This window comes from Felis catus, chromosome B3 (genome assembly GCF_018350175.1).
Source record: "Felis catus isolate Fca126 chromosome B3, F.catus_Fca126_mat1.0, whole genome shotgun sequence".
Classification (NCBI taxonomy): Eukaryota; Metazoa; Chordata; class Mammalia; order Carnivora; family Felidae; genus Felis; species Felis catus.
The window spans coordinates 62642797-62669421 of record NC_058373.1 but is presented as its reverse complement, the minus strand read 5'-3'; the positions used below and the strand labels follow the sequence as shown (position 1 = coordinate 62669421).

Here is a 26625-nt window from a genome sequence, read left to right as displayed (position 1 = left end):
AGTATTGAGGGCTGCTTTACTGAGAACCTTCCTATAGAAGACAGGAAATTAAGGGAATCCTAAAGGTGTCCTGAGCCTGGGCAGAGCATTGATAGTATGCTTTGCAGCAGGAGCCGCCTGTGGAAAGGTTCTGGGCAAGGAGAGGATTTGCCCTTCCAGAAAGAAGACAGTGGGCTCAGATGGGTGAGTGGCAAAGTGCACATTGGGCCCTGCACTCCGGGCTTCTTGCCTTTCTCCAGCTTCCAGGCTTCAGGGATGCCCACTGGCATCCTGAGCCCAGCTATGGGGCGGGGACTCCCACACCCCTCTGTTCTGGGCCGTGGCGGGGGGGGGGGGGGGGGGGGGGAGGGGGTGGCGGTGGTGGTGTGTGTGCATGTGATATATACCTGTACACACTGTCAAGCTCCCACTCCCTTTATCTTTTCTCATTCTTTAATCCCTCTGCTCTCCCCATTTTCTCTCCTGGTGTCACAAAAAGGGCACAGCATTTGACACTGGAGTTAAGTCACAGCTTGAAGGCATTTATTAGCAGTGTGGTTCCAGGCCTGCATTGTCTCATCTGCAAAGTGAAGCCACAATACTAGCCCTGCCTACTTCTGGCAAGATTAAGCTAGAGAGCGTCAGGGAAAGAGCTACATGGTTATTCAGAGTGTAGAAAATCCAAACTCGCCCACCCCAGACATGAGGGCCCCTCCTGGGGTGTCGCCTCAGGGTGAGTATAGACTCTCCAACCCCAGTGGGGGTGCAGGAAAGCTCTCGCCCTCCTCAGCAGAAGAAAGGCTTTCCTTCCCTTCATGACTCAATTCCCCTTTTTGCAGCATGAGGGAAATTGCTTTCTTCCCTCCTGTTTCCAGAGTCGGGGAAGGAGGTAACGCTGGAATCTGCATGTGGCCAGCCCGCCTGACAAGCCAGGCAGCGACACACCCCAGGTAGAGGAGAGAAGCAGTGGGAACATGGAATGGGTCACTGCTCTGTCCTAAAGAACCATGGACTCCCTCCTCATTGGGGCTTCCGCCTCTGTTCCTGGGATGGATGGAGACAGTTCCAGGGAAGCACAGGAGCCAGAGGTTCCTGTCAGGGCCTCCACCCTGGCTTGGCAGACAGCGCCATGCTGGCCACTCTTTAGAAGGAGCAGCCAGTGCATTTGCCCCATCTGTCATCACCAAGCCAGCCAGGCCTGTGGCGGGTCTCAGGCCCTGGAGCCCTAGCTCTGACTTTTCCGTAGGCTCAATAGGTTCTGAGGAGAAAAGAAATAGCAAAACTGGGGGGGGGGGGCGGGAAGAGCTGAGACGGTGCTGCAGAGCAGAGGCCCCAACAGCCAGAATTAGAAGCTGTCGCTTAGGGAGCTGAAGGCTGACAAGAGATGGAGCTGAGGCAGGGAGCAGGCAGGCACTCCACACTCTCCTCCCCTCCACCTGCTGAGCCTCTCCCCCGGGCAGGCCCCAGGCTGGCAAAAGAGCTTCCTCCCAGAGGCGCTAGGCTCAGGTCTACAGTCTGTCATTCTGTCTGCAGCCAGCGCCCCTCCCAGACCCCTTTCTTTCCCCCTCAAGTGTCACCAGCCCCCTCACCCTGTCATATTGCACCAGCTCAGCAGGGTTGGGCCAGGTGGCACATGCCTGGGAGATCCAGAGAGCCGGGGAGGGGGCGGGGGGGGGGGGTGCAGGGGGGTGGGGTGAGTCAGCAGGGGACTCTAGTATCTGAGTCAGCAATGGGACTGGGAAGGGGTGGGGACCCTTCTCTTCATGTAAAAGGTGAAACTGAGGCATGATGAATGGACGGGGAACCTTGCCCCAGCCCCACAGATACACAGCAGGAATTCACCAGCTCAGGGCCCTGAGGGAAGGCATCAACCTCTCCTCTGCACATCCCCTACAGCCAGAGATTAACTCATCTCCAGGGCCCAAAGACTATGACATTTTCCCAGGGGGCACCTTGCCCTTTTCCCAGAGGACAGAAAGCAGGGAGGTGGGTATCTGGTTGGGTATCTGGTACCCCAACCTGCTATGCAGAGGCCTCTCCAAGAGGCAGGATTGCATTTCCTTCCCTATTCCTGGGCTTCCCAGCTCCACACTGGGGAGCCCAGAAACTGCCCGGTCTGGCTGAGAGGCTCGGGGAAGGCAGCTTCTCCTTCCCCTCAGCAGTCTCGGGCAAAAACAGGGGACTGTCCAGTTGACTCTATTTGGCACTGGCTCTGGCTTATGCCCACGTGCCTGGGTCAGTGAGCTCGTCTAGCCTGGATCTTCATCCCTACACGGTTCTACCCCTGGGCCGGCAGGGAGATGGGGCAGTGGAGTGCCCAGCAGGAGAACTAAAGACAGCACACTGCTCTGGGGTACAAGTGTCCCACCCTTGGCTGTATCCAGTGTGTATGCAAGCTGGACGTGCCAATGACAGGCCTTACTGCTGTGAATGAGCAGGACCCCTAGTCTCAACCTGCAACCCGGGAATGCTGAGATCCCAGAGGTCCGGCCCCCAGAGGTATGGAGGGTGGTGGCAGTGGTTCTGTTTATTTTTCGAAGGCACAGGTGCTCAGAGCTAATGGCATTTGTTATAACTCTCTGATAAGAAAACAACCTCTTCCCAGAATCAATCCCCACCTGGCTTCTCCCAGGCCAGTGCCTATTCCCATTTGGGATTTGGGACCATGCCACAGATGGGGCGAACAGCTGCCCCCAAGCCCCTGTCGAGCAAGTGTTGGGTTCAACCATAACTACCACGGGGGCCTAAGAATGTGATCGCTCTAAGTCTGCCTAAAGGGGCCCAGGTGGCCTGGAGGTTCACAGCTCCCCAAGAGGGTGGGGGGCACCTTTGCAATAGGCTCTTCTGCTGCAAGCCCTGAGGGTGGAGACAAGGAAAGCCCACATCTGGGGGCGGGTGGAGAAAAGGAGTGACCTCATTTTCCAGTGGTTGTGGCATCAGAGCTGCCAGAAGGGGAAGTGAATCCCCTTCGTGCCCAGAGGCAGGGCCATTCCTTTCCACTGGGCTCTGGAAGGGACTTCATCCTGGGGTTCAGCTCCCAAAGGGTTTTTTTTTTTATTTTATTCCCCAGGCTGTTTCATTTCAGGAGCATACTACCCCTGCCTCCCATTTCTTAGCTGTAGAGCAGAGACCAGGCTTAGGCAGGAAATATTGGGACAGGGTTCTTTTCAGTAGCAGTAAGAAGGGGAAAAAATAAATAAATCTCATAAAGGCAGGAGAGAAAATGATACTGACCTTGTCAGGCAGCCTGCGTGGGGGTGCATACTAGGAAGTAACCACCCCCGCCCCCAGGCCTAGAAGAGTGTGCCAAAGGCCTTCCTTGGCCCCTCCCTGCGAGCCAGAGGCCCAGTGTCTCAGAGACCAGACATCTGAGGCAGCTTTTCCATGTCAGCCTCCCGTCCCCCACAGGCAGGAGGCCAGGGAAGGGACCTCAGCCTGGGATCCCGGAAGCAGCTGTCCCCAGGGAACTTGGAGGTAGTGCCCGGCTCCACATCAGGGAGCTGACAAGGAGGCCAACTCAGGACAGGTCTGAGATGGGGCCTCACAGCAGCAGGGTTTGGAGTTCCGTCCTGCTTGAACTAGAGGTGCTAGAGTGGAGGTTCCAGGTGGCCAGACCTAACCCTCCAGGTGAGAACAGTGAGTCCGGAGTGGGGCACCAATGGTTGCTCACTAGGAAAGGTGGAGTGGGGCCAGGACCCCATTTCCTGCCTCCCAGTCCATATTCTTGTGCCCTCAACAAATCCGTGACACTCATTCAGAGGAAGAGGTGAGGGATGAAGAGCAGGAAGTCCGACTGGAGAGGGCCTCTAAACCCAGACAGGCCCCTGCCCTGATGGTACCAGGTTCCTGCCTCCTCCTCCAGCTTAGCTGCAGGAGGGGGCTCCAGAGTCCAAGGGAGCCCCAGCTTCCGACAGCCTTAGAATGCGGGGGGCCTTTCCTCCCAGGGGGATGGAGCCACATCCCAGAGAAGAGCAAATGTCCTTACAGAATGTCCCAGTGGGATGGGGGCATCAGAGGCGACTCTCCTGGGCATCTGCCTTTGCTGTGAGTGGGTCCTGCTCACACAGCTCCTTGAAGGCCCCAAAGGACCTCTCAGGCTTGTCCTTGGCCTCAGAGGGGAAGCAGTCCCTGAGGCAGGTCCTCACTGACTCCTTCACCTCGGCCTCCAAGCCCTTCATCTTGGCCTCGTACTCTGCCAGTGCCTCCTGCTGGAACTGTGGGGACAGCAAAGATCACCACCTGTCTCAGAAGGGGCCAACCGCCCACTCTCTGGACAGTCAGACAAGGGGATGCCCAGTCTGTTTAGAGCTCCCAGGAGACTGGGGTGGGAGGTGGAAGGTAGTGGAGACCATCAGAGAACCTCTCAGGGAAGGGGGTACCAACCAGGCAAAGAGATGTATAGAACTACCTCCTCTTAAAGGGCCCCAGGACCCCGTGGGAATCAGGGCCTGTGGTCCACCAGTGAAGGCTGAGTCCCCTTCCCCTCACCCCATCCCCCGACTGGCAGCTCCCCGGGGCAGGCCAACTCTGCTGGTGGCCAGGGTAGTGGTCCCTGTCACCTGCTTTTCCATCTCCCGGATCTGCTCCAGGCAAGCTGCCTGCTTCTCCTCCAGCTTCTCCTGGTGCTTCTCCAGGTTCTCTGTCATCTGGGTGGGAGTGAGAGGCAGGGAATCAGGATAGCACAGACAGGCAACCTGGCTTGGAATCCAGCTACAGTCCCAGTTAACCAGCTGTAAGACTGGGGACAAATTTGTTACCCTTCAAACAGTTCTTTTAAATTTGTAAAATGAATCGTGTGTCTTGCTGGATTGTGCAGGAGTGTATGAGACGGTTCAAGTCAAGTACCTGGTTGAGAGCCTGGTATGAGGTCAAGTCTCAGTAAAAGCCAGCTGTGTTAGTGTTGTTAATGGTCCTGGGGGGGGGGGCGGTTAGGTCCATTCTCAGCAGGGTTTTCCTTCCTTTTCTGACTTCTCTGAGCCTCAGGAAGCCCCCCTCACATCCCATCCTCCCCTGGCCATCTAGCCCCTTAACATTTCGATCCAGGGTGATTGGCCATAGACAGATCCCCTTAGGCTGGTACCCCACCCTCCCACAAAGGCCAGAACCACGGGATAGCCTGGGGACTCCTCTTCCTCTTCATTGCCTCCTCCCATCCCTAGCTGCAGGGCCTGTTCTGGACTGTGCATCTCTTAAAGGCAAAGTAAAGGCCTGGGACCACCCCTTCCCTCCTATGTAGTGTGTGTGTGTGTGTGTGTGTGTGTGTGTGTGTGTATGAAGGACACAGCTCTTACACACCTGCTTGATGGCTTGCACCACCTCCTGAATGTGAGAGTTGTTAATCTCTCTCTTCAGCCTGTTGGGGTGATCAGAGTTTCAGAGAGGGCAGAGAGAGGAAGAGTTGAATGAGACCAAGTCTCCTCAGGGTGTAGACAAAATGAGAACTCCACCCTAAGAGCAGAACCAGCCAGATGGGGTAATCATGGGGACCCAAGGAGGACTTGAGGGGCCACTGGGAGCTCCAGGGACTGTCTGAGGAAAGGGCTTCCTCACTGAAGTGCACTGTCCTACAAGGTGTGTGTGTGGGGGGGGGAGCTACTGTCCCAAGGTTGCACCTCCCTCTTTGTATGATTGGTTTTCCCTTAAATTCTCCTTTTTGAGAATTTTGATTCTCCTTTCTGATGGCTTCTGTGTTTTGCCTAAGGAGGACACTCTGATCAGAGGTGACAGAAACGGGATTCACTTTTGAAATCCAGGGGACAGGCACATCTCTGGAAAGTAAGTCAGGATCCACTTGCAGTCAGGCCCCTTCCCACCTGGAGTGGTCCCTTCTCAGACCGGCCCTGGAGTCCTCCCTCCAGGGCTCACCTTTCTTGAGCCATCTTGTCCGAGGTGACTTTGACCATGGCCTGGATCCGCTCTATCCTCTTGGCCTCCAGCTTCTTCTTCATCTCTTTGGTATCACTGCAGAAAGACAAGCATCAGGAAGATGTTCTGAGGGGCCTGAGCCCTCCTGGGAGATAAGAGTCAGGCATGGGCAGGAGGCAATCATACGTCTCCAAGGTCTCCTTGAGGGTCTTCAGCTCCGCAGCCTGCTTCTCTCTGGCCAGCTCCATCATCTTGGCGATTTGCTGCGGGAGGTGGGGCGGGGGGGGGGGGGGCGGTTGTGCAAGGATGAGCTTGGCTAGAGGAGCCCTTTGCTGTGAGGCGGTGGGGACGGGGCGGTGTTGGTTGGGTTGTGGCTCCCTCCCCTCCCCCGCCCGGGCACCTCGGCCACGTGCTGCTCCTTGCGCTTCAGGATGCACTCGTACCGCTCCTCGCCCTGCTGCAGCAGCTCCAGCTCCAGGCGGTCCTTCAGCTCCCGCGCGCGCGCGTCCGCGCCCTCGGGGCCCTCGCGGCCCTCGCTCGGCGCGGCCCCGGCGGCCTCCTCGCAGAGCGGGGTCCTGTGGAGGCCACGTGTGGGGACAGGCCCTGAGCCCGCCTCGGAGGGCAGGGCCCGCCGCCGCCGCCGCCGCCGCCGCCCTTACCTCTTCTTGCGGGAGCCCTTGCTCGCGCCGAGACTGCGGCCCCCACAGCCCCCCGGGCCCGGCTGCCCCAGCTCGGTCAGCTGCGCCGCGCCCCTCTGCAGCAGCTCCTCCCAGCGCCGCGCGCCGCGCCGCTCCAGGTCCCGCAGCTCCTTCTCGTGCCGCCGCTGCAGCTTCACGACGCCCTTCAGCTCCCGCAGCTCCTCCAGGCTGGCCGTCCGCGGCTCTGCGGGGGCCGGGGTGAGGTGCGCCGCCTCCCAGAACCCCCACCACCACCCCCCAGGAGTCTAGGAGCCTCCCCAGGCTCGTTCCCAAGATCACGCGGACTCGGCAGGCCTTACCCGCAGCTTCTTTCACGGCGTCCTCCCTGGCCCTGGCCCTGGCCCCGGCTGCTGCAAGAGCCACAGCGTGGGCTAAGAGGTGCGGGGACGGGATTAGTTCTGTAGGCTACTCTCCCCTCCCTGGGGGGTGGCGTTATGGGCCCCCTGTAGCGCACTTTCCTGGCGCTGCGACTTCTCACACAGTTGTTCCCATCCCAGGTGAAAGTCTATTTTGGGGGGATGCTGTGGGTACGGCTGGAGAGGTCGAGGCCCTTCCAGTCTGTGGGAGGACCCTGCAGTGTTTACCTGCAGACCCGTTGCTCAGTGGGGCCAGTGCCCCATTGACGTGGCCGGCGACCGGACTCCCGGGTGGGAAGGGTTTCTGTGTAGGGAGAGCAGATTCGGAACATAGCACCAACATCTCTTGGTCTTTCAACCTAGGACTCTGCCTCCTCCCTCATCTTCCCTCCCAGAGGGCAAAGCTCCTGGACCAGGCAACACAGACCTCAGGCAGACCTCCTATGGCTTCCTTGAGCTTCACAGACTTCTTATCGTGGGCACTGAAGAACTTGATGGGATTGGCAAGAGCCACGGTGAGATCTGGGTGCAGAGGGGCATCACTGGCCTGGTATGGAGACGTACCTGGAAGCCTCCCCCATCCTCACCTACCCCAGGATGCCCTGTCCTGCCCGACTCTGGAGGCTGGCTTGAGGAGGGGGAGGGGGAGTGAGTGGATCCCGGCTCCCAACATACTAAGGGCCTCCTACCTGCCCAGGTGTCAGGTACGTAGTCCTTCATCTCCAGGAAGACAAAAAGCGCAGGCATGGTAAGGGGCATGTTGCTCTCGCTGTGCAGGCACAGATGGTGGTAGCCTGTTGGGCATGGCGGGGTGGGCAGTAAGCCATGCTCATTGCTGCCCAGCACTGCACAGGAGCAGCTAGTTACTCAAGACTCCCGGCTTTAGAGTCAGAGAGGCCAGAGCCTGAGTCTGATTCTGTACCTTCCTGGTTGTGTGACCTTGGGCAGATTAGTTTAAATCTCTGAGATTTTCCTCAGCTGTGAAATGGGGTGACTAGGGTCTACCCATGTGGTTATTGTTAGCATTAAGTGAGAACGTTTATAAGCCCTAACTCATTTTAAGTGCCCAGTAAGTATCAGCTACTTGGGAAATTGCCCCAGTAGTTCCAGAATACTACAGACATTCTGCTAGGTGGGCAGAGGCCCCACCTCTGTCAGTTTCCTATTCTTGCCACACTCCTTAGGGCTGATAACTTGAGAGGGTTAGGTAAGGTCTCAGGGCCACCTCCCTGAAGCAGCCCCACCCTCTGGACAGGCTCCTAACACTGGCCTTCGTCTCAGACCGGCTGACAACAGCAAAGAAGGACTCCATCCTTACCAGAATTCAGGGCATTAATGGGGATGATGCGGTGTCCAAGAAATCTGTTGCCTTCCTCCATTACAGCCACCCTGAGGGAGGCCAGCTCAGGCATCAAGATCTAAGGAGAGTTTGGGACAGGACAAGCTAGGAGGTGGCCAACCTACCCACCTCCCTAGCTTCAGAAGTCTTAGCGTCAGTGTGAGAACATGGCAGGTGTTACCAGATTTGGCACACTCTAGGCCACACACGTAGGCATCCTCTCAGCTCATGCCATGGCTGGTCCACGCAGGGGAGAAGGGCTGGGTATGCAGCCCAGGGCTCGGGGGTCCTGGTGCAGGCAACCCTTGACGGCCTTGCCAATGAGCATCCAATGGGAGCAGAGCAAAAGACCCTCACCATTCCGTGGCATTCTGTACCCTAGACTGGGAGTTCACATTTCTGCCTCTCATCCTGACATGAACATATACATATACACACGCACACACACACACACACACACACACACACACACACATGCACGCACCTGCTCACAAATTTCTGTAAACGTGGATTTGGGACTCTTAAAAATCAGGAAGCCATGGGGGGAGGGGAGGGGAGGGGAGAGGATGAAGGAAGTCCCTTTATTTAGTTCCTCTTTTCTATAAGTAGAGGCCAAGAAGTAGGGACAGACCCCAGCCCCTGCCCTAGGTCCCCACCTTCTCAAAGACAAAGGGCTCCTCCTTCCAGACAGGATTGATAGAGTTGGCACTGGGTGACAGCTTGGTGCGATAGCGCCTCTTGGGGTCCCCAGGAAGGCCAAACAGCTCCACTTCGACATAGGTGCGCACACTGCGTTCTGACAGGAACTGCCCAGAGATCACCTAGGGGTGGGGCCCATGGGAGGCCGGCGTCAGCCTGCCCACCCAGGCCCTTCCCTAGCACCTGGGGCCTCCAGCTCCTGTGGCTAAAGCATCCATTCTTGCATACTGTGAAGAGCCCCATTCAGCTGGGGCTGTGTGGCTCAAGGGTTACAGCTAAGCTCTTGGCGACCAGGTGCTTCCAGCATTCAGGGAAGAAGTGGGGGCCTCCCCCCCCCCCGCAAGGAAGGAACAGCGCCCTCCCCCCAGGGCCTGGGGCTCCTGTGGACCCACTCTGCCTACTCTTCTCCCCTCCCCCATCCCAGCCTCAGCCCTTCCCCTTGGTTTCCATGGGGACCAAGAGGCAGCTTCCAGTGCTGAGGAGGAGGCAGTTTCCAAGGCAACTTGCTACTGCACGAACTGGCTTGGGCTGAAGTTTTCAGGATATCAGGGGAGGGGGGTTGGGAGGGGAGGAGTAGAGCTCTCGTGTCTTTCTCCTCAAGTCCCCAGCCCTCCCGGCCACTTGTCCACCTCAGGGCCTTGCCGTAATGGAGAGGGTGGTGGCTACCACCACATCGATGCGGTCCACTGAGAAGGGGTTGAACTGCTTGTCTGGCCGGCGCATGAACTCATGCTTGAGGAGGTAGCCACTCTGCCCATTGAACTCAAACAGCGCCATGTTCTGCTGCATGGGCAGGTCTGGGGGGACAGGGGCACTCAGTGAGGAAGGCCCGGCCCTCAGTCTGCACCCAGTCTCTGTGTCCTACATTTCTCAGCCTCTCCTATCTTGTGAATGGGGCGCTTGGGTTGACTGTGAGAATGAGGGTCTCTCCTGACCTAGCCTGTTCCCTTGGGGTGTCTCATCTCTCAGGAAAGCTCCACAACCTGGAGTCAGCAGGAACAAAGCCACGACCAGACCACAGCTCGCTGTGGAAGTTGAGGCCAGCGAAGCAGGTGTTTCGATGGGCCCATTCAGGCAGAGCAGCCAGAACCCACGCCAGCACCCTGGCACCTTCACATACATACCCGTGCACGTGCAGTCATATAGGCATGAGCTAATGCATTTAGATCCCTGACCGCTCACACACCTGCACATGCTCCCACAGCCTGAACAAACATCAGGACACTGATGTTCTAAAGACACCGAGCTGTTCTAAAGACCCCCCCCCTCCCCACAGGGATGGGGTGAAGGTGGGAGAGGCAGGGGGCAGGGGAAGGTTCTCAGGGGCCTAGGAGTACCCTCACCCATCGTCTGGAAGTTGAGGGCAACCATCTGGCAACCAGCATTCCAGAACATCTGGGGCATGTAGTTGGAGGAGTCCATGCGGGTGCCCTTAGGGTAAATGCGGCTCATCTGGCGCTTGTTGTAGCTGCCTCAGAGTTTAGGAGCCCGGCCGAAGGCCGCCCACACCAGGAGGACCCAACAGCTCCTTCTGGGAGCCCTGTCCCCAACCCTCCACCCCCACCAGGGACCCTGGCTATTGAGGCCTCAAGGATACTCCACAAACTGCACTGAGGCCTTGGAGAGCAGGTCGTAAGCCTTGAGCTCTGTGAAGGAGGAGATGACATAACTTCGGTTCTTCTCTGTGTCGGAGAGAAAGGGCAGGGGGCCCATGTCAGGCTGTCCTCCTCCCTCCTTCCTCCCCCCCCTTTAGGCTAGCTCCCTCCAGCACAGAGATCCCTTCAACCCAGCATTTCTACTGAGGCCCAAGGGCGTAGGGGCCCAAGCTGATGTGCAGATCCATGTGGGTAACGGTGTGCTGGGGGCAAAGGGTATATGTGGGAGACGTGCACAGGGATGGGGTGTGTGCCACAGTCCTGCAGAGTGAGGGGTGTGTGCCCTGGATGGTACAGGAACATGCTGTGATATGCAGACAGTGAGCATGCAAGTTATATCTGAACATGAGGGCTTGGGGGCAGGGGAGGGAGGATATACATCAAGGACCGGACACGCTGTGGCTGAGCACAAGTGAGTTTGCAGGGTGCGGGTCCAGGAAGGAGGAGTCAATGTTGCAGAGGTACACACTGCACAAGTGTGTGCAGAAAGAGGTGTTTACGTGGGGGGTACACCCAGAGAATGAGGGGAATGCATTATGCCTGTGTCAGGAGAAGTTGAAGTTAAACAGCATAGGTGTGCACAGGAAGGGAAGGGTGCAAGGGGCAGATGTGCACTGTCCCTTGCCTCTGCCTCTGGCCCTTCCTGGGAGTTCTCCTGCCTGGGGTGGGGAGATAGGAGGTGGGGGAGGGAACAGGGCTCCTGGGCTTGGGCCAGCCCGAGGCTCCATTCATCCCTGAGAGCCACAGCACCTGCAGAAGGCTGCAGAAGCCTCAGGCCAACAGGGCTAAGATGGCCTGTCATAAGTGGCCTGCCTGTCACAGACACACTCCAGAGCATTCTGGTAGGTGCCAAGTTTCTCACTACAGGGCCGGGAAACTGGGAGCCACTGCCACTTAAACAAGCCCTTTGCCTGACTCCTCTGCTGGCTATTTATAGACAGGGTCCCCAAGTCCAAGGAAGGGGGGGGGGGGTCCTTCTTCCTCTTCTCCCTACCCATCAAGCTGCTCTGCTGTCAGGATGCACTTCTTAAGGGCCTTCTCCTGAATCTGGCCTCATCTCCAGCTTACCACCTTCCTCCCGCTTCATGCTTACTTACGGGCAGAGAACTCAAAGGAGATGAACTTGGTGGGTTGAATGTAATTCACTAGGCTGGACATCTCCTCATAAGCCGTCACCTCCAGGCCCGCTGTGCCCTAGGGAAGAGAGGGGAGGGTGGAGAAGGGGAGGGCAGGTACAGAACCCAGGGAGGTGGCCCCCTGCCCGCACCTGGAGGGCTCCGCAGAGGACACAGCAGAAGGGGCTAGGGGCTGCCCTCCACACACCTCGTCCGACTGCATCTTCTTGATCTCTTCCTCATTCAGGCTTCCCGACTCCTCCTCCTCTTCCACCTCTTCCTCCTCCGGCTCTGCTCCTTCTTCACCAGCCCACGCTGCCACACGCAGCTCCATGAGCACTGGGGCCTGGGGACCCCATACATCCCTTCCAGGCCCAGCCCCTCTCTCCCCCTCCAGATGCTCCCCCTCCCACACACCCCCTCCCAGGCCGCCTCACCTGTGCCCTCACCCACAGAGGCACTGGGTGGGCAGTCGCCCTCCGCCTCCCCACCCGGCTCCTTGCTGGGGGATGCTGGGCCAGAAAACTGGTTCTTTTTGTTCTTGATGAGGATCTTGCCTCGGAGATCCTCGGGGCTGGGCAGGGGGATGCCTGGTTTCAGCTGAGGGAGAGGGGAGAGGGTCAGTACCAACTCCTCCCCTTCAGGGTGCAATCTCAGCAACTCTGTACCCAAGCTGTGCTCCATCTGGCCCGCCTGCTTCTCCAGCCTCTCATCCCATCGTATCCTGTTGTGTGCTGTGCTCCTGCCTGACCCAACGTACGCAGTTCCTCAGACAACACTCTTCTTGTCCAGCTGCTAGAATACTCTTTCCCCAACCTCACCAAAATAATCCAGTTTCCCCCTCAGATTTCAGCTTAGCCATCCCTTCCTCCAGGAAGACTTCCCTGATCCCCAAGTACTTCCATAGTAGCCCCTGGTTGTGATGACCTGGTTACTTGTCTGTGTCCCCACCAAAAGGTAAGCAACCTGAGGGCTGGAACTGTGTCTTTGTCGCTAACATAGCCCCAAAGCCCAACACGGTGCCTGACACATGGTAGATGATGAGATTCTGGTCCCACAATCTTCCTGGATAAACCCCAACATCTTCTGGGGACATCTGCCTCCTTAACCTGGCCTTGACCCTGCCCTGGGCCCCCAGCCCCCAGGCCCAGATGCCCCACAGCAAATGCCACTCACTGGGAACTTTTCCAGGGGCTCTGTGAGTAGCATGTCCCCAAACATCGTCCGGCAATACTCAGCCATCTTGGCCTGTTGGCGGGGTCTGCAAGGAGCAGAAATGGGTAGGTTTCAGCAGCTTTACCCCCTTCTTGTCCATCTTTTTGGGCCCCTGACCTGGGTCATCAGGGGCACAGGAGGTCAGGGAGGCAGGGACACAGACAGGAGAGCCTGGGGTCCCAAGGAACTTATAAAACCCGGGAGAGAGCTGGAGGGCATGGCTAGAGGTGGGGGACAGTTGGGAGAGGGCAGCTACAGGCAGGAGATGGGGACAAGAGAGAATGAGGCTGAACAGGTCTGATACGTACGAGTCCACATGGTTTTCAAATGACAGGATGACAGGATAGGGGGAGGTCTTAAAAGCACTTTCTGCAATGGCTTCAATTGCTTCCTGGAGGAGAAGGGGGCCCAGCCGAGAGGAGGTCGGTGCTCCAGGCCCCCCACCCCCAGAGGCACCCGTCCCCACTCCCCAGTTTCAGGACACACACAGAACTGGAGGGCCACTGCTGGCCCTGTCTCCTCTGGTCCCCTCTAGTCCCTTCACTGGTCAAGGCCTCCCACCCGCCCCCCCTCCTTTCAACTGCACCCCCAGAGAACTTATGGCCCAGGGCCCTTCCCTAGTGCCACTGCCTCCAGCTTCCACACACTGAGTCTGACCTTGAAATAGATGTCTGTGGTCATGGTAAAGCCGTGGGTGATGATGGGCTCCTCGTCAGGGGGCCTGCCCTTCCAGCAGTCCAGCTCCACGCAGCGACAGCCAGCCAGCAGCACCTGGCGGTACATCTCTGCCGAGGAAAGGCCAGAGAACTGGCCAGCTGCACCAGAGCAAAAGGGAGAGGCGGGGGCTTCACCAGAGGCCGGTCCAGCTCGTGCGAGCCCTCTCCAACACAGTCTGTCCTTTTGCAGCCTGTGGGCGATCCCTGCGAGGGATGGATTCAGGGAACAGGAGCAGCCCCCGTAAAAGGAGAAGTCACAGTGAGGTCACCCTGGTCACCTGTCAGGTAGGTGTTGTGTGAGGAGTTGATGAAGTAATGGTTGAGTGGCTGTGTCATGTCTTGGTAGAGTAGCAGCTTGTCCTGGGCCAGCACACTGTTCTCTGGCCCACAGAGAAACCACACCATGCCCTCAGGTGACAGCTGGCCTGGGGGGCAAGGGAAAGCTGTCAGGGCTGCAGCCCAGCTGCCAGAGCAGGTCAGGCCCACAGGGATGAGGGGCTCCCTTAGTCCTCACCCCTCTGCACGTTGATTGCGCTGGGCTCGTACTTGTCGATGAGGCCCCGCACTTGGTCAGGCCGGGCGGGCGGAAACAGCAAAGAGTTGAGGCGGGAGTCCCTCTGTTTCTGGTTGATGAATTTGGTCAGGTGTTCCTTGGTCATGTAGGGCTTGGCCTTGGCGTGGCTGCAGGCCAGAGAGGTCTATAGCCCCTGGGCCGGGGAGCACGGACCACCGCCTCCTCCAAAGAAGCCCCCTAATTCCCAGCATGGCAAGTGGGATTTTAGCCACCACCCCTTCCCCATGCCCAGCCCAGCTGAGGAAGCTCACTAGGAAGTGAAGATCTCATCTATTTCTGGCCGAGGACAGAGGCTCATGAGGAAACTCTTGTAGACGGATTCTGGGAAGTCCTCAGGATTGATGGCATCATTCTGGGGGGGGATAGTCACCTGATCATTCCTGTCCCACCTTCTCAGTGCTAAGACCCACAAATGAGGCCCAGCCCTGCTCAAGGGGGCCTGTCAAAGGGAGGGCTCAGGGCGGGCCGAGCAGCATCAGGTACACCCCCAAGCACTGGCTTCTCAAGGTGCTGGTTGCTGAGCAGAAAGCATGCTTAGCTGGTTTGCCTTGCCTCTGAACTTGGACACAGGCTAGACCCTTGGCTGGGGCAGGATCAGAACTAGGGATGACCAGAGCAGGGAGGAAACAAGGTTAGCAGCAAGTGATGCTGCTGCCAGAGCAGTGAGCTGTCTTCGTGTTTGTTTGTTTTTGTTTTTTTTTAAGTGGAGGACAACTTTTCCAAAAGACGCAACTTGAATGTAAACAGTGCATAGAACAGCAGGGCCCCCAGATGCACGGAGCAAAAACCGACCGAACTGAAGTGAGAAATAGACAGTTCAACGATAGTAGAGACACCAAAGAGCCCAAGGAACAATAACAAAAAAGACAAACTGGACTTCACCCTAATTAAAAACTTTTGTGCTTCAAAGCATACCATCGAGAAAGTGAGAAAGTCCACAGAATAGGAGAAAATACTTGCACACCGAATGTCCAGTAAAGGGACAACTCAACCAGCAAAGAGACAAATAGCCCAGTGGAAAGACAGGCAGATTTGAATAGACATTTCTTCAAAGAAGATATGCAAATGACCAGTAAACACATGAAAAGATGCTCAGTCTCATTAGTCATTTGGGAAATGCAAATCCAAACCACAATGGGATGCCACTTCACTCCCACAGGATGATAAAAATTTTAAAAAGACAGACAACAACAAGTGTTGGTGAGGAAACTGTAACCCTCGTACATTGCCGGTACGATCGTAAAATGGTCAGTCGCCTTGGAAAACAATCTGGCAGTTCCTCAAAATGTTAAATAGACAGTTGCCACACGACCCAACTATTCTACCTCTAGGTATAGAGAATTGAAGACATACGTCCAGGCAAAATCACGCACACGAATGTTCACAACAGCATTATTCAAAATAGCCGAAAAGTAGAAACAGCCCAAATGTCATCAACTAACGAACATACATAAGCCACATGTGGTCTGTCCAAACTACGGGATATTACTCAGCAGTAAAAAGGAATGGAGTACTCTTGGGTGCTACAACATGGAAGAACCTTGAAATCCTCACGCTAAATGATTGAAGCCTGACATATTGTATCTTCCATTTACGTGAAATGTGCAGCTTAGGGATCTTTATAGAAGCAGAAACTGAAAGTAGACTAGTGGTCTCCAGGGATACTGTGCCTTTGCATTTCATCCCAGAAAAACCCATCCCATGTCTTCCAGGATCATACGGGAAGGCCAACATCAGTCATAGTTTGGAGCAGAGGGTCTGAACAAGAGAGCCAGCCCCTGTCTCCCTAAGCCTGGGTCTTGGACCTATCAGCTCCAAGCAAAGATAGGCCATTGGGTCCTAGCAGGACACAAGGAGAGCTGGCAAATAAGGGGGACTTAGCCAAGGTGGGAGCTCAGGAGGCAGGAGAACAGGAGAGGGGATGTGCAGCAAGCAGTACCGGCTGCAGGGCCCTCTGCAGGAGCCCAATTCCACCCTGTCTTTAACCCTATGCTTGCGTTCCTGTGACTGACTACATCAAGGAGTCACTAGCTGTGCCTGGAGGGGGAGTAGTCTTCCAAGGACCCATGTGGACAGGTGATCGATGAGGTCTTTGTTTTATTTATTTATAACATAACAATTTCTTATCAGGAGACAAAACTCCATGGGGTGCAAGCAGTGCCCCCCATGGGCGCAGGGGACTGAGATCCACTCCCCTACCCAGGCAGGAATACTGGGCTCGGGCTGCATCTGCCCAGAGGGCTCCTTTTTTTGTAATCCACATAAGGCCCCTCATGGGGTGACCCTGCATACAGCTTGTAATTTTAAATTATTTAGCCAGAAGGGGAAAAATGTTTTCCTGTGTTAAGCTAAAGGCTGTGTCCTGGCAGCTTCAATGCTTGGTCTGTTCCTCTCCCCACACTGCACAACTAACCCCTTCCCCATATTTCAGACCCCTGCGCATTGCCCCCATCCTTGCTGACCTTATCTCCCTCCTCTAGGTGAGAACTTTCACTCTCACCTTTCATTCCAAGGCTAGAATGGGGATGCACCCACCTGCTTGCCCCGAACACAGTCCACCGCCCACTGCCCGCACAGCCACCCAGGAGTAGGCGGTGTAGACCAACGTGTTCTGGATCCAGGCACCTCACCCCCACTGCCCTGGTTCCGTCTCTGTGCCTAGTATCAGAACCCGGTGCTCTAGGGTTAACTGGCTTTGGGGGCTGTTGGCCGGGCTGTGCCATCATCCCTGCCTTCAGCACCCCCGACCAGACCTGGCCACACTGGCCCTCTTGTCACAGCCAGCTCAGGTGAGAGGGGGTGGCTGGGGCAGAAGAACCACTCACCTTGCCTTTGGGGAGGTGGCAGGAGCTGAGGGCAGCTTCCACCCGCTTGCGGTCAGCAGGAAACATCTGGAAAAAACTGAAGGAGCAGAGAAAGGCACCAGGCAAAGACAGGGGTCAGACCTGGAGAGGAAAGGCTTTGAGGAGCTGAGGCGAAGTGTGGGAAGAGATTTGAGGAAACTCACTTCTTCACAGGAATCTTCCCTTCGGGATTGAGCTGCATCTTGAGCTTTACCAGGCTGGTGGGGCAGAAAGCATCTCACTTAGGCCCTGGGGCTGGCACACTTAACCCCACACACCAAGGCCGGGCAGACAGGCACTTACATTTTGTCCAGGAAGGTGCTGCGAGAGGCATTGGCTGTCAGCGGGTGCTTGACCAGAGCCAGGACATCTTCAGCCCAGTTCTGCAGGACCCCAGGGCACCGCAGTCAGACCCCTGGCCACACAGGTGCCCTCACCCCCTGCAACCCTGGCCTGTCTCGCGGGAAGCCCAGGCTACCCCAGGTGCCCACCCCAGGGGAGGTGTGCCCCCACCATGCACCTGGCCTACGTTCTCCTTGTAGGAGACAAAGTTGTGGAAGGTGAGGTCCACCATGTCCGGGCCAGACACCACAGTGAGCGTCTTTAGCAGGAAGTTGTTCTCAGGAAAGTCCATGTTGAAGACATCCCGGAGCTTCTGGCTCTGCAGCAAGCAGCGACACGGGATCAGAAGTATGCCCCCATCCCTGCCCACTGTGGCTCTCCTTGTCCCTCCCCCTCAGCGTTTGAACTATGGCCACCCAGGGCGGAGTCCCATCCCCATCTGAGGAGTCATGGGCCTCCGCACCTTCCCATCCCCGACTCCAGGGGCCGGAGTGGAGATGGAGAGCTCACAGGAGGAGATTAACCTAGCTGCAGGGCCTGGGAGTCCTGTGTATTTTGTTTGCCACTTTTCATTTGAAGATCAATTCTCAGGTCCCAGTCTCGTGGAACCCAACTTCCCACCAATCCCTTCCTCCATTTTTCCTACTGGCGTTAGGCATATATAGGCAAACCAGATGGGGAGGGGGTGGGCACAAGCAGCACCACCCAAACAGTCCAGGGTGCTCTAGGGGCAGGAACTGATCACACGACATATCTGTTTATGGTACCAAAGCTCTGGAAAGCTCAGGAGCAGCCATGTCCCTTCCTCCGCTCTGGGACGAGGCCCGGCTACCCAGTCTGGGAACTCTTCCCCTTGCTCCAGAGATTAGGCTTCCCACACCCACAGGGACTCCTGCGTTGACCCCACAGAGCTTGTGGCCACGTTGAGCCTGGGATGCCACTGGGCCCACCTACCTTGGGTATCTTGGCAAACTTCCCAAAGCGAGTATCCCTGATGCTGGTGATATCCAGAAACTCTATCTCCTGGAGGGTGTCCCGGTAGGAGCAAAGAAGGGATGAGAACAAAAAGGTCAGTCAAGAATGAAGAGCAGAGAGGAGGGAACTTCCATCACCCCTTCACATCTTGACCAATTGCCTTCTGTAGATGCCAAGACTATCTGTGGTGGCCTGGACCCTACCCTTCCCTTCTCACCAGTCAGGTTCTCCCCACTCATAGGAGCCTCCTCCCTTCCTCTGTCCATTCCTTCCCTGGCCATTCAAGTTACTCAGGACGTATAGTCTGTGGTCTTGCCCATGCTATCCTGGATTCTCCCCAGGTTCCACTCCCTTCCCTCCATCCAGGTACTGAGACCCTATTTAATCTTTCTGAGCCCCCAGTTTACCCAGAACAACAGGTAGAGAACGCGCCTTCAGTGGCAGTTCCTTTTCCTTTCTCTCTCTTTCTCTCCAAGGGATGCTAAGTCTGGAACATCTTGGCCCAAGGCAGCCATGGTTGGAGTGACTGCATCCTCCCTCCCAAAGCAAATAGCCTCTGCCCACAGGAGATCCCCCAGAGCCACCCTTCCAGGTCTTTTTGTATTCCCTGAGCATTCACACCTCCACCCCTACATTATCAAAAGGTTGCTTTGACTCAACAGATCAGCAGGAGTTCAGGGCCATGGTAGGTAGGGGCTGCTTCACCTTACTCTGATATGTCCAATATAAGTAGTAGCCCTTGGGATCCACGCGGAGGATAACCGGGGAGGCTATTGTGGTTTCCTATAGACAGAAGTGGGGAGGGAAGGAAGGAAGGGAGGGAGGGAGGGAGGGAGGAAGGAAGGAAGGAAGGAAGGAAGGAAGGAAGGAAGGAAGGAAGGAAGGAAGGAAGGAAGGAAGGAAAAACGGAAAAATAAAAGACAGAAGGGGTTAGCTGTCTGCTCTGAGACCTCAGGCCAAGCTTCCCTGGCCCAAGCCAGGGGTTTCAGAGCTCACCATCTCCCCTCCACAAACCACTCCCCACCAATCCATCCAACTGTCCCATAGACACCAAGTGCATTCCCACCTTCAAGCCTAAGAACCCAACCCTGCCTGAAATACCTTCAAAGAGCACCCCAAGTCTCTCCTCTTCTGAAAAACCTTCCCAGAAACATGCTATAACAGTGTGTGTGTTCACACACCTAGAAGCCCATCCAGAAAATCCCCAAGGGCTTATGGACTCCGGGGAAACAAGCCTGTGCTGTAGCATAAGCTAGGCCATAAGTTTATGCGCTAGACCATGAGCTTAGTGCTTCGTGTCTGCTGAAGAGCCAGTGAATGGCTCTAAATTCTTGTTCCACTCACAGAGCACACAGGCTATCTTTCATTTTAATGGTCTTCGTATGCATATAAAACAAGATGGTAAAATTGAAGTTTCCAATAAGGCATGGTAGTTGCTGCACACCAAATCACACCAAGTGCAGAATTTTCAAAGGCAATGGTCAAAACAAGGTTCTCAGGTCAGGGGTGGTTAGAGTATGGGGGAAAAAAACAATTTGGGAGGGGGATAATTTTAGAGAAAGCTGTGTTGTGAACTCCATTCCCTTCCCTCCCAAAGGGAGGGTTGGTGGGGGCTGACCCCTCACTTTAAACCTAGTGAGGGGTTTCAACTGTATTTAGAAAGCTTTGGTCACCCCTGCAGTTGTGGGGCAAAGCCGACTGGGGTCTGACTCCTGCCCAGGAAACCGAGTGTCAGAGGCATTGGGACGCTGGTTGTGCTAGATAAACTCAAACTTCAGAGTCTGTTGGGGCAGTGAACACAAGAGTATGTGCTGAGGTTTAGAGGAGGCCTGTGGGAAAGAGGGACAGAGTCCAAAACCACAGGAAACTGAAAGTGGTAACTGGATTCCAAGGGGCTGAAGAAATAATTTTGAGCGACCTTCTGAAATAGCGATGGCAGAGGGACCCTTACATAAGGGACCACCAGCTCAGGGAAGGAGGGTCTCCTCACTTTGAGGAGAATCCTCAAAAGTGTCCACTAGAGAAAGAATAAGCCTAACATTCTGCCAGGCTCAGAAAGCATGAGCCAACTGATGATGGCATCTGTTCATGAAGGACTTTGGTCCCCTCTCCCTCATCTCTCCCTGCACCCATGGTCCGGAGGGCTTGGTGGAAGATCAGGGAATCCTGCCTTCGCAGAGCACATGCAGTCCACCTAAAACCATTCCTAGAAGGAGGAGGGCAGAAGATGTCATCCAAAGTAAGATTTGAGTTTTGAGTTATAACAAGTTTCCGAAATAAGATTGGTGTTATGAGAAGTGACCATAGGATTGTCTGTTCCCCAAGAGTAAATGGAATCTCTTGTGACTGGCTGAGTTTCCTTCCATGGGCAGGAGAAGAGCCTCTCCCACCAAATACACTGTGAAGGGACCGTGGGAGACAAAATTAAGTTGGGAGTTGATTACATCTTTTGCATTGTGCTTATTCAACATGACACGACATACTCAAGTCATAGGCCAGCTGGGCCAAAGGCAGTCTGAGCAGAGCCCTGTCTCACAGGTACTAGGCTTCGGAGATTCCTGCTCATGGAGGTCAGGCTCCTGGGGTCATGCTGTGCCCTGCCCCAGGGAAGGGAGGGGGGCAACCTGCTACATAGATACTGGCTTGCAGAGAAGGCCAGCTAGCATGTCCCCCCCCCCCGCCCACCAATGGCCCTCTGCCCAGTCAAGTTACACACACTTCCCAGAGGAACCGAGAGAGGCCACTTCACTTTTCATTCTGAGCCACTTCCCCCATTCCACAGTCTCCTGGGACATGTCACCACCATGCCACATCCCCCACACCACTTCTAGGGAAGCAGAAAGCATCTAGCCAGGGCCTCCTACCCATAGTCATGGCAACCAGATTATTCAGCCTAATGTAGAGCCCCAGGCTGCTTAACTCACAGACCCAGAACCCCTTCATCCCACCTGTAAGAATGAACCAGCCCTAAGGCCCCCCGCCCACACACACCCCTGAGCCTTCCAGTTCCCTTCCTGGAATCAGCCCACAGTGGCTCCAATACTGGACCCACCTAGCAGCCTCACAAAGGACCCCAAATTATTCTCACTGCCCAAGAGAGTCCCTGGCCTGTCGCCACACATTTTCAGGGGCCAGGAGGACCAGAGTCTGGGAAGCAGGTCCCAGTCTGGGAAGGAACAGACAGCGGAAACAAAGATACAAGGCAAAGCAGTGGTTTCCCCCTTTCCTTGCAGATAGGGGGGTGGCAGGGAGCCCGGCTGAAAACAGCCAGCAGAAGCAGAAGTCAATCAGTTCCTTCCCAGCAGAAGCCTCCAGTTCTCATTTAGGGTCCCCCGGCCTTGTGTAGCTGCCCCGCGGCAGCTATGGGAAGAGTGGGGCTCCCCTGGGCCAGGGCAGGGCCAGATGGGGAGGAGCAAGAGTGCACCCTCTGTGCCAAGAATAGGGGCCTGGCTCACCTCTGCTTCTGCCCCTGCCTCAGCTCTGGGGCACTTTCTTCCCACTAGTACTGAGACCAGGAACAACAAATCCTGCTTGTCTTGGGGGCTTTGGGGAAGGACAGATGCAAACCCAAACAAACTCCCTCCTGTGACCACCCAGGCAGCCCATCCTCTTCTTACATCCAGACACAGAGCCCTAGCCCCTGCAGTCCAGGGACACACACTCAGGGCCACACACCCTCACCCCCAGGTTTGTTTATCCAGGCCATTGTGTCAGCTGCCTGGCCAAGCCACACAGGCGCCTGGTCCCAGAAGACATAAACCAACCCACCCACCCCAACAAGGCCCCTGACAACAGGGCTCCCAGCACCCCAGTGCCCCAGCAGCCCACGGCCCCTGCCCCACTCACATCGTCCCATTTGATGAAGCGCTCCCCTTGGCTCAGATAAGCCTTCACCTTGGGGGGCAGCAGGACAGGGTTGAGCAGAGACATGCTGCTAAGCGTCCCTCTTTGGAGAGGCTGGACAGGCACCCGTGAGTAGGAGGAGGGAAGGAAGAAAGGCCTGAAGGGGGAGAGCCAGCCAGGCTGGGCTCACATGGCACCCGCCCCGATCGAGCGGGTCCGGAAGTCTGGATACTCTTTTAGCCCACGGGTGGCAGTGGCTGGGGGCAGAGCTGAATGCTTTGGCCAGAGGCCCATCTGTCTTTTAAATCAGTCTCCTCCCCCCTGCTTTCAATGGGGGGCTGTGGTCACTGCTCCTGCCCAGGGAGGTTAGGCTCCCCTCCACAAAGCCCCCGCCCTCACCCTGTGCCTCAGCACTTCCTGCTCAGGGCTTCCTTCTATGTGCTGTTCAGGACGGAGGGGCGGGTCTTGAGAACTGGTCACCTTGGAGCTGGGGGCCTCAGTCCCAGGAGTAATCTCTGGTCAGATGCAGGTGAGGAGCTGGAGAAGGAACAATATGGGGACCCCCCGGGGATGCTGTTGCCCAAGCTGGGCCTGAGGGGAGGGTGTAAGTGGCTCCCCAGGGGAAGGGACCTCCACAGAGGTGGGCTCTAAAGTATAGGAGTCTCTTCCCACAGCTGAGGAGGCTGGGACCACCCTGGAGGTGGGTGTTGAGGGTGGGGTTGGGCGCAGCTGGGATTTGGTGGTTTGAATAAGCAAAGTTTGCTGCACACCCAGCTCTTCTTTCTCAATGCTTCCTCCCATGAAAATGAGGTACAAGTGAGGCAATCAGGCCCCTCGCCCGCCGCACATACCTCCTCTTGGCCCTCAGGGCCTGGCAGAGGTCTAGAACCCCCACAAACCCAACATTACCCTACACACACACAGCAACCCTTGTCACCACCTCCACTGCGCTCTCTTGCCCAGCTCTCTCCTCTGCTCTGTGCCCAGGGCCTGGGGTGAGAACACCAGGGGGCAGGAGGCCGCTTGGTGAAGCCTCAGTTCTGGCTGCCTGCTGAGGGTGCATGGACCTAACACTGACTGGGCCCAGGGAGCTCAGTCCCAACCTCCCTCAGCCAGCCCACTTCCTCTTGCCTAACCTACTCCTCCTTATCACCCTTCTTAGCTTAGCTGGGGGAGCAGGGAGCTCTGCCCAGGACTTCCTTCCCCTCTGAGGGCCTGGCTTTCTGCCCCAGGTCCCATGTGAGCCTTTGTTCCGCCCCTTAACAACTGTGGGGCCCTCACCCAGGCCCTAGAACTGCCTCTGCTGGCCAGTCTGGGCCAGCGCAGGAGGATGGGGGCCACTGAGGGCTGGAGCTAAGGGGATTCCCAGCACAAAAATAATCCCCGGAAAAGTGATTCTAAGGCTACTGGAGTGGATCCTGTAACAAGGCCCGACAGCCTGTGGAAGCCTTTCTGGAACTGCCCTGTGCTTCCATGCCCCACTGCCTTCAGGATTCATCCTCTGTCCCCTCCCTCCAAGCCTTCTGTCTGTCATCACCCCTCCCTCCAGCCAGCAGTGGGCCCCCTGTAGGGCCCCTGCAGTTCCCATTCCCGCCCTGGGATCAGGTTCTCTCTTGGTCTGTTTGAATGCATTTTGCAAGGGAAATCCTTGCCCTTTCCCAAAGACCCTACACCTGTCACCTGCAGCCACCTCTCGTCCTGCACCCAAGTCCCTCCCTCTTGTCTGCCTGGAAAGACAATCCCCACCTTCTCCCTCAGCCTGGGGAGAGACAAGAGACAGGCTCCTCTCATTTCATGAGATTGGAGGTGCCACAGGAAGGCGGGGATTTCAGTACTCCTTACTCTGATCCTTTCAATCTTGGGCTCTGAATCCACAGAGGCTCTAATCCACAGAAGAAAGCCTCACCCATCTTCTCCCGGTGATGGCAGTGCCTGGACCCAGTTCTTGAGACCCCCAATTGTAGCTTCAGTGGGGCCTGTACTCTCCTGCCCTCATCCTACCTAGCGGCCCTCAGAATGCAAGAAGACCACGCAGCAAGGAGAGCCAGGAAAACCTTCATCAAAGAGGACTTTTTTTCCTTTAAAAATACATTTAGGTTTCCTGCAATGTGAATTGACAAAAATACCGTGTAAGTAACGGTAGAGGGGATATGGAGAAAACCAGGGAGGTCACACGAATAACCAGTTTGGGAAATGTGGCTCCTGGGCTGAGCTGAGTAGTAGGCACCCCACGCTGCCTGCCAATCTCACCCCCAGGGCAGAAGGTAGAAGGGCAAGGATGCCCCCTGCTGGGCGCACTGGAAAGCACGTGCCTCCTAGGGAAAGGCTGTGGACCCCGGGAAAGCCGACTCTCAGGGAAGTTACTGGAGGGTCTGTGTCATGGTGATTCACGGAGACACGTTCGCTGGGGAGTTTGGCATGTGTGAGCTTTGGCGGTGAGAAATTACACTCAACAGAATGCCTCCCAAGGAGATGCTGGTACCTAGAACCCAGGAGGCAGGCAGGTGTCGAATTCTCTCGCTCACTTGGCACTTTTGGGTGGGGACCTTGTGCTGTGGTTCTCCAACCTGTTCATCAGCAAAGATTAGTAGTGGAAGTTAAACTCCGATCTTCAGGTCATAGCCAAAGAAGAGAGTCAGATGAGATTGGTTTCTTACCTGATGCCATGACTTACCGGATAAAGCAACAAAGTTCAAGAGCCTGGAGATCTATGGTGCATTTTAGGCCAGTGGTTAGCTACTTTGGGAATGAAGATGCCTTGGTCGTTGCATTCTCTGGGGCCTATTTCCCAGTCTGTTATAGGGAGCCACACTCAGTCTCCATAAATCCAGCCACTTACCAGCTGGTTTATCTTGTGATACTTAACCTTCCTGTGCCTCCATTTCCTCACCTATAAAACAAGGATCATAATACCTCCAAAGGTGGTTGTAAGGATTCAATAATATGTATATCCAATATTTAATATAGTGCCTGCACATGAGCTCGATAGTATTGTTACCATTATTTATCATTATTATTTATTGGCAGACACTGGCAGGGGAAATACAGTTTCTCGTCACTTCCTTTGCAGTATATATGCTGTTCTTTCCAAAACAAGTATCTTCACTGACTTGCTTTTTGGATTGCTCTTTTTTCTTTTTCTCAGCAGTTTGTGTGGGTCAGGGGCTGACCCATCTTCAAAGGGCAGGCAGAGTTAAGGGTGCGCCTGGTTATAGACTTGAAGCGGGCTGTCTGCTATTCAAGCAGGCAGCCTGAACTCATGAAGTCATGGGCATGAGGACTCAAATCGTGGGCAAATGCCAACCTCCTGCCACCTTTAACCACCACAGCCTCCACAGCCGATGAGGCAGGTGTGAGAGTGAGGAGCTGTCCATCAGTCCAGCTGAATGTCCGGCTATGGCTCCACCCTCTGCACGCTGAGAGCTAGATGTGGGTGGAGGCCCAGATAAGGCTGGGAGGCAGGTGCTGAGGTTCTGATCCCTTGGGGAGGAGAGGAGAGCTTGTTAAGAGTTCTCCGCAGAAGCCCAGGAGGAAGACATTGCCTGTCTTCCCAGGCCAAGCCCTTCTGGAAGCATAGAAAGAACCATCTGGGACTTATAATAAGTCTCATGGGTGTTTCCCTTTGAAGTACCATTTTGGATCAAAGTTACCTGAAGGTATAGCTGAGTGAACACTGGGCCCAGCCTCAAAAACCCAGATTTTAGTCTCAACCAGAGCAAAGGTTTGCTGTGAGATCTTGGCAAGTTACCGGAGCTCCCTGATCTGTTAAACTTTTGATTATTTCTAAGATTCCTTCCAACTCTAAAAAATCTTCTTTTTACAACCAGAAAGGGCAACCTCGTCACTTTTATCTCCTGCCTTTCCTCTGAGAGGTGACAAACCTAGAGGCTAGCACGGTAGACAGCAGGAAAAGATTGGCTCCTACCCCAGCAGGATGTTCTTGGGCACAGTATTTATATTCTCTGCCTCTGTTTATCTATCTGTGAAGTGGACCAGTTTTTATAAGTGTGATGGAAGTAAGCTAGATGATGTCCTTCTCTGGGTGGGCATATGGTTCGCTGCACACAAGGAATGCCCTCAGAGCTGATGGGTGGCTCATCCTTGTCCCTTTGCTGGTCCGCTTTTTTATCAGGGCCTGGGTAAAGCCACAGTGAACAAGACCGTGGCCTTTGTGAATAGCAGAAAGCCAGTGAAAACAGGGAATCTGTTGGGAGCTACACTCAGGATCCCAAAACATCCTAGCCTGCTCAAGCAACAGCCTCAGCCTCACAAGGTAAAAAGAACAGGGCTTAACTGAGAGATCCGGGCTTGGCTCCAAAGCACCAACTGTACAAGGACAGGGTGGGGAAGTGGCGGCTTAGCGGAAGCATGTGTGAATAAAACTGAGGGTTTTCGCTCACAGCCAAGTCCA

The 26625-nt window shown here is 55.6% G+C and overlaps 1 protein-coding gene and 1 long non-coding RNA gene across 7 annotated transcripts; one reads left to right on the top strand and one right to left on the bottom strand.

Moving 5' to 3' along the window:
* Positions 1-500: 500 nt before the first annotated feature.
* PLCB2 (phospholipase C beta 2) lies at positions 501-22514 on the bottom strand. 6 transcript variants are annotated; one of them, XM_023255495.2, is made up of 32 exons: positions 22218-22504; positions 19077-19154; positions 18351-18419; positions 17575-17715; positions 17358-17437; positions 17219-17272; positions 17037-17112; positions 14463-14563; positions 14152-14318; positions 13916-14062; positions 13579-13736; positions 13230-13312; positions 12883-12967; positions 12144-12306; positions 11915-12021; positions 11689-11785; positions 10534-10618; positions 10280-10404; positions 9579-9733; positions 8894-9058; positions 8217-8316; positions 7588-7692; positions 7326-7420; positions 7127-7202; positions 6842-6913; positions 6504-6726; positions 6245-6419; positions 6031-6107; positions 5845-5940; positions 5275-5332; positions 4539-4625; positions 501-4193 (listed from the first exon to the last, which is right to left on the bottom strand). In XM_023255495.2, exons 1-32 carry the CDS (start codon positions 22299-22301, stop codon positions 3990-3992), a joined length of 3588 nt encoding a protein of 1195 aa, XP_023111263.1. In that variant the 5' UTR covers positions 22302-22504; the 3' UTR covers positions 501-3989. The 6 variants fall into 6 exon arrangements, 4 of the variants coding, with proteins under 4 accessions (XP_023111263.1, XP_023111265.1, XP_023111264.1 ...); XM_023255497.2 differs by having other exon boundaries at positions 6842-6889; XM_023255496.2 differs by having other exon boundaries at positions 6842-6892; positions 22218-22503.
* A 173-nt stretch (positions 22515-22687) lies between these two features.
* LOC123385980 lies at positions 22688-25328 on the top strand. Its single transcript, XR_006599317.1, has 2 exons — positions 22688-22743; positions 24092-25328. It is a non-coding gene; the product is annotated as an uncharacterized LOC123385980 (long non-coding RNA).
* Positions 25329-26625: the final 1297 nt, after the last annotated feature.

What these genes read in the sequence shown, in the direction of transcription:
- PLCB2 (XM_023255495.2), bottom strand. Translation starts at nt 22,301, where the DNA reads ATGTCTCTGCTCAACCCTGTCCTGCTGCCCCCCAAGGTGAAGGCTTAT. An exon ending in AGCCCCTGGAAAAGTTCCCA is followed by an intron (nt 12,307 to 12,882) that starts GTGAGTGGCATT and finishes CCTCTCCCTCAG; the next exon opens with CTGAAACCAGGCATCCCCCT. An exon ending in CGCCGTGAAAGAAGCTGCGG is followed by an intron (nt 6,727 to 6,841) that starts GTAAGGCCTGCC and finishes CGGCCCCCGCAG; the next exon opens with AGCCGCGGACGGCCAGCCTG.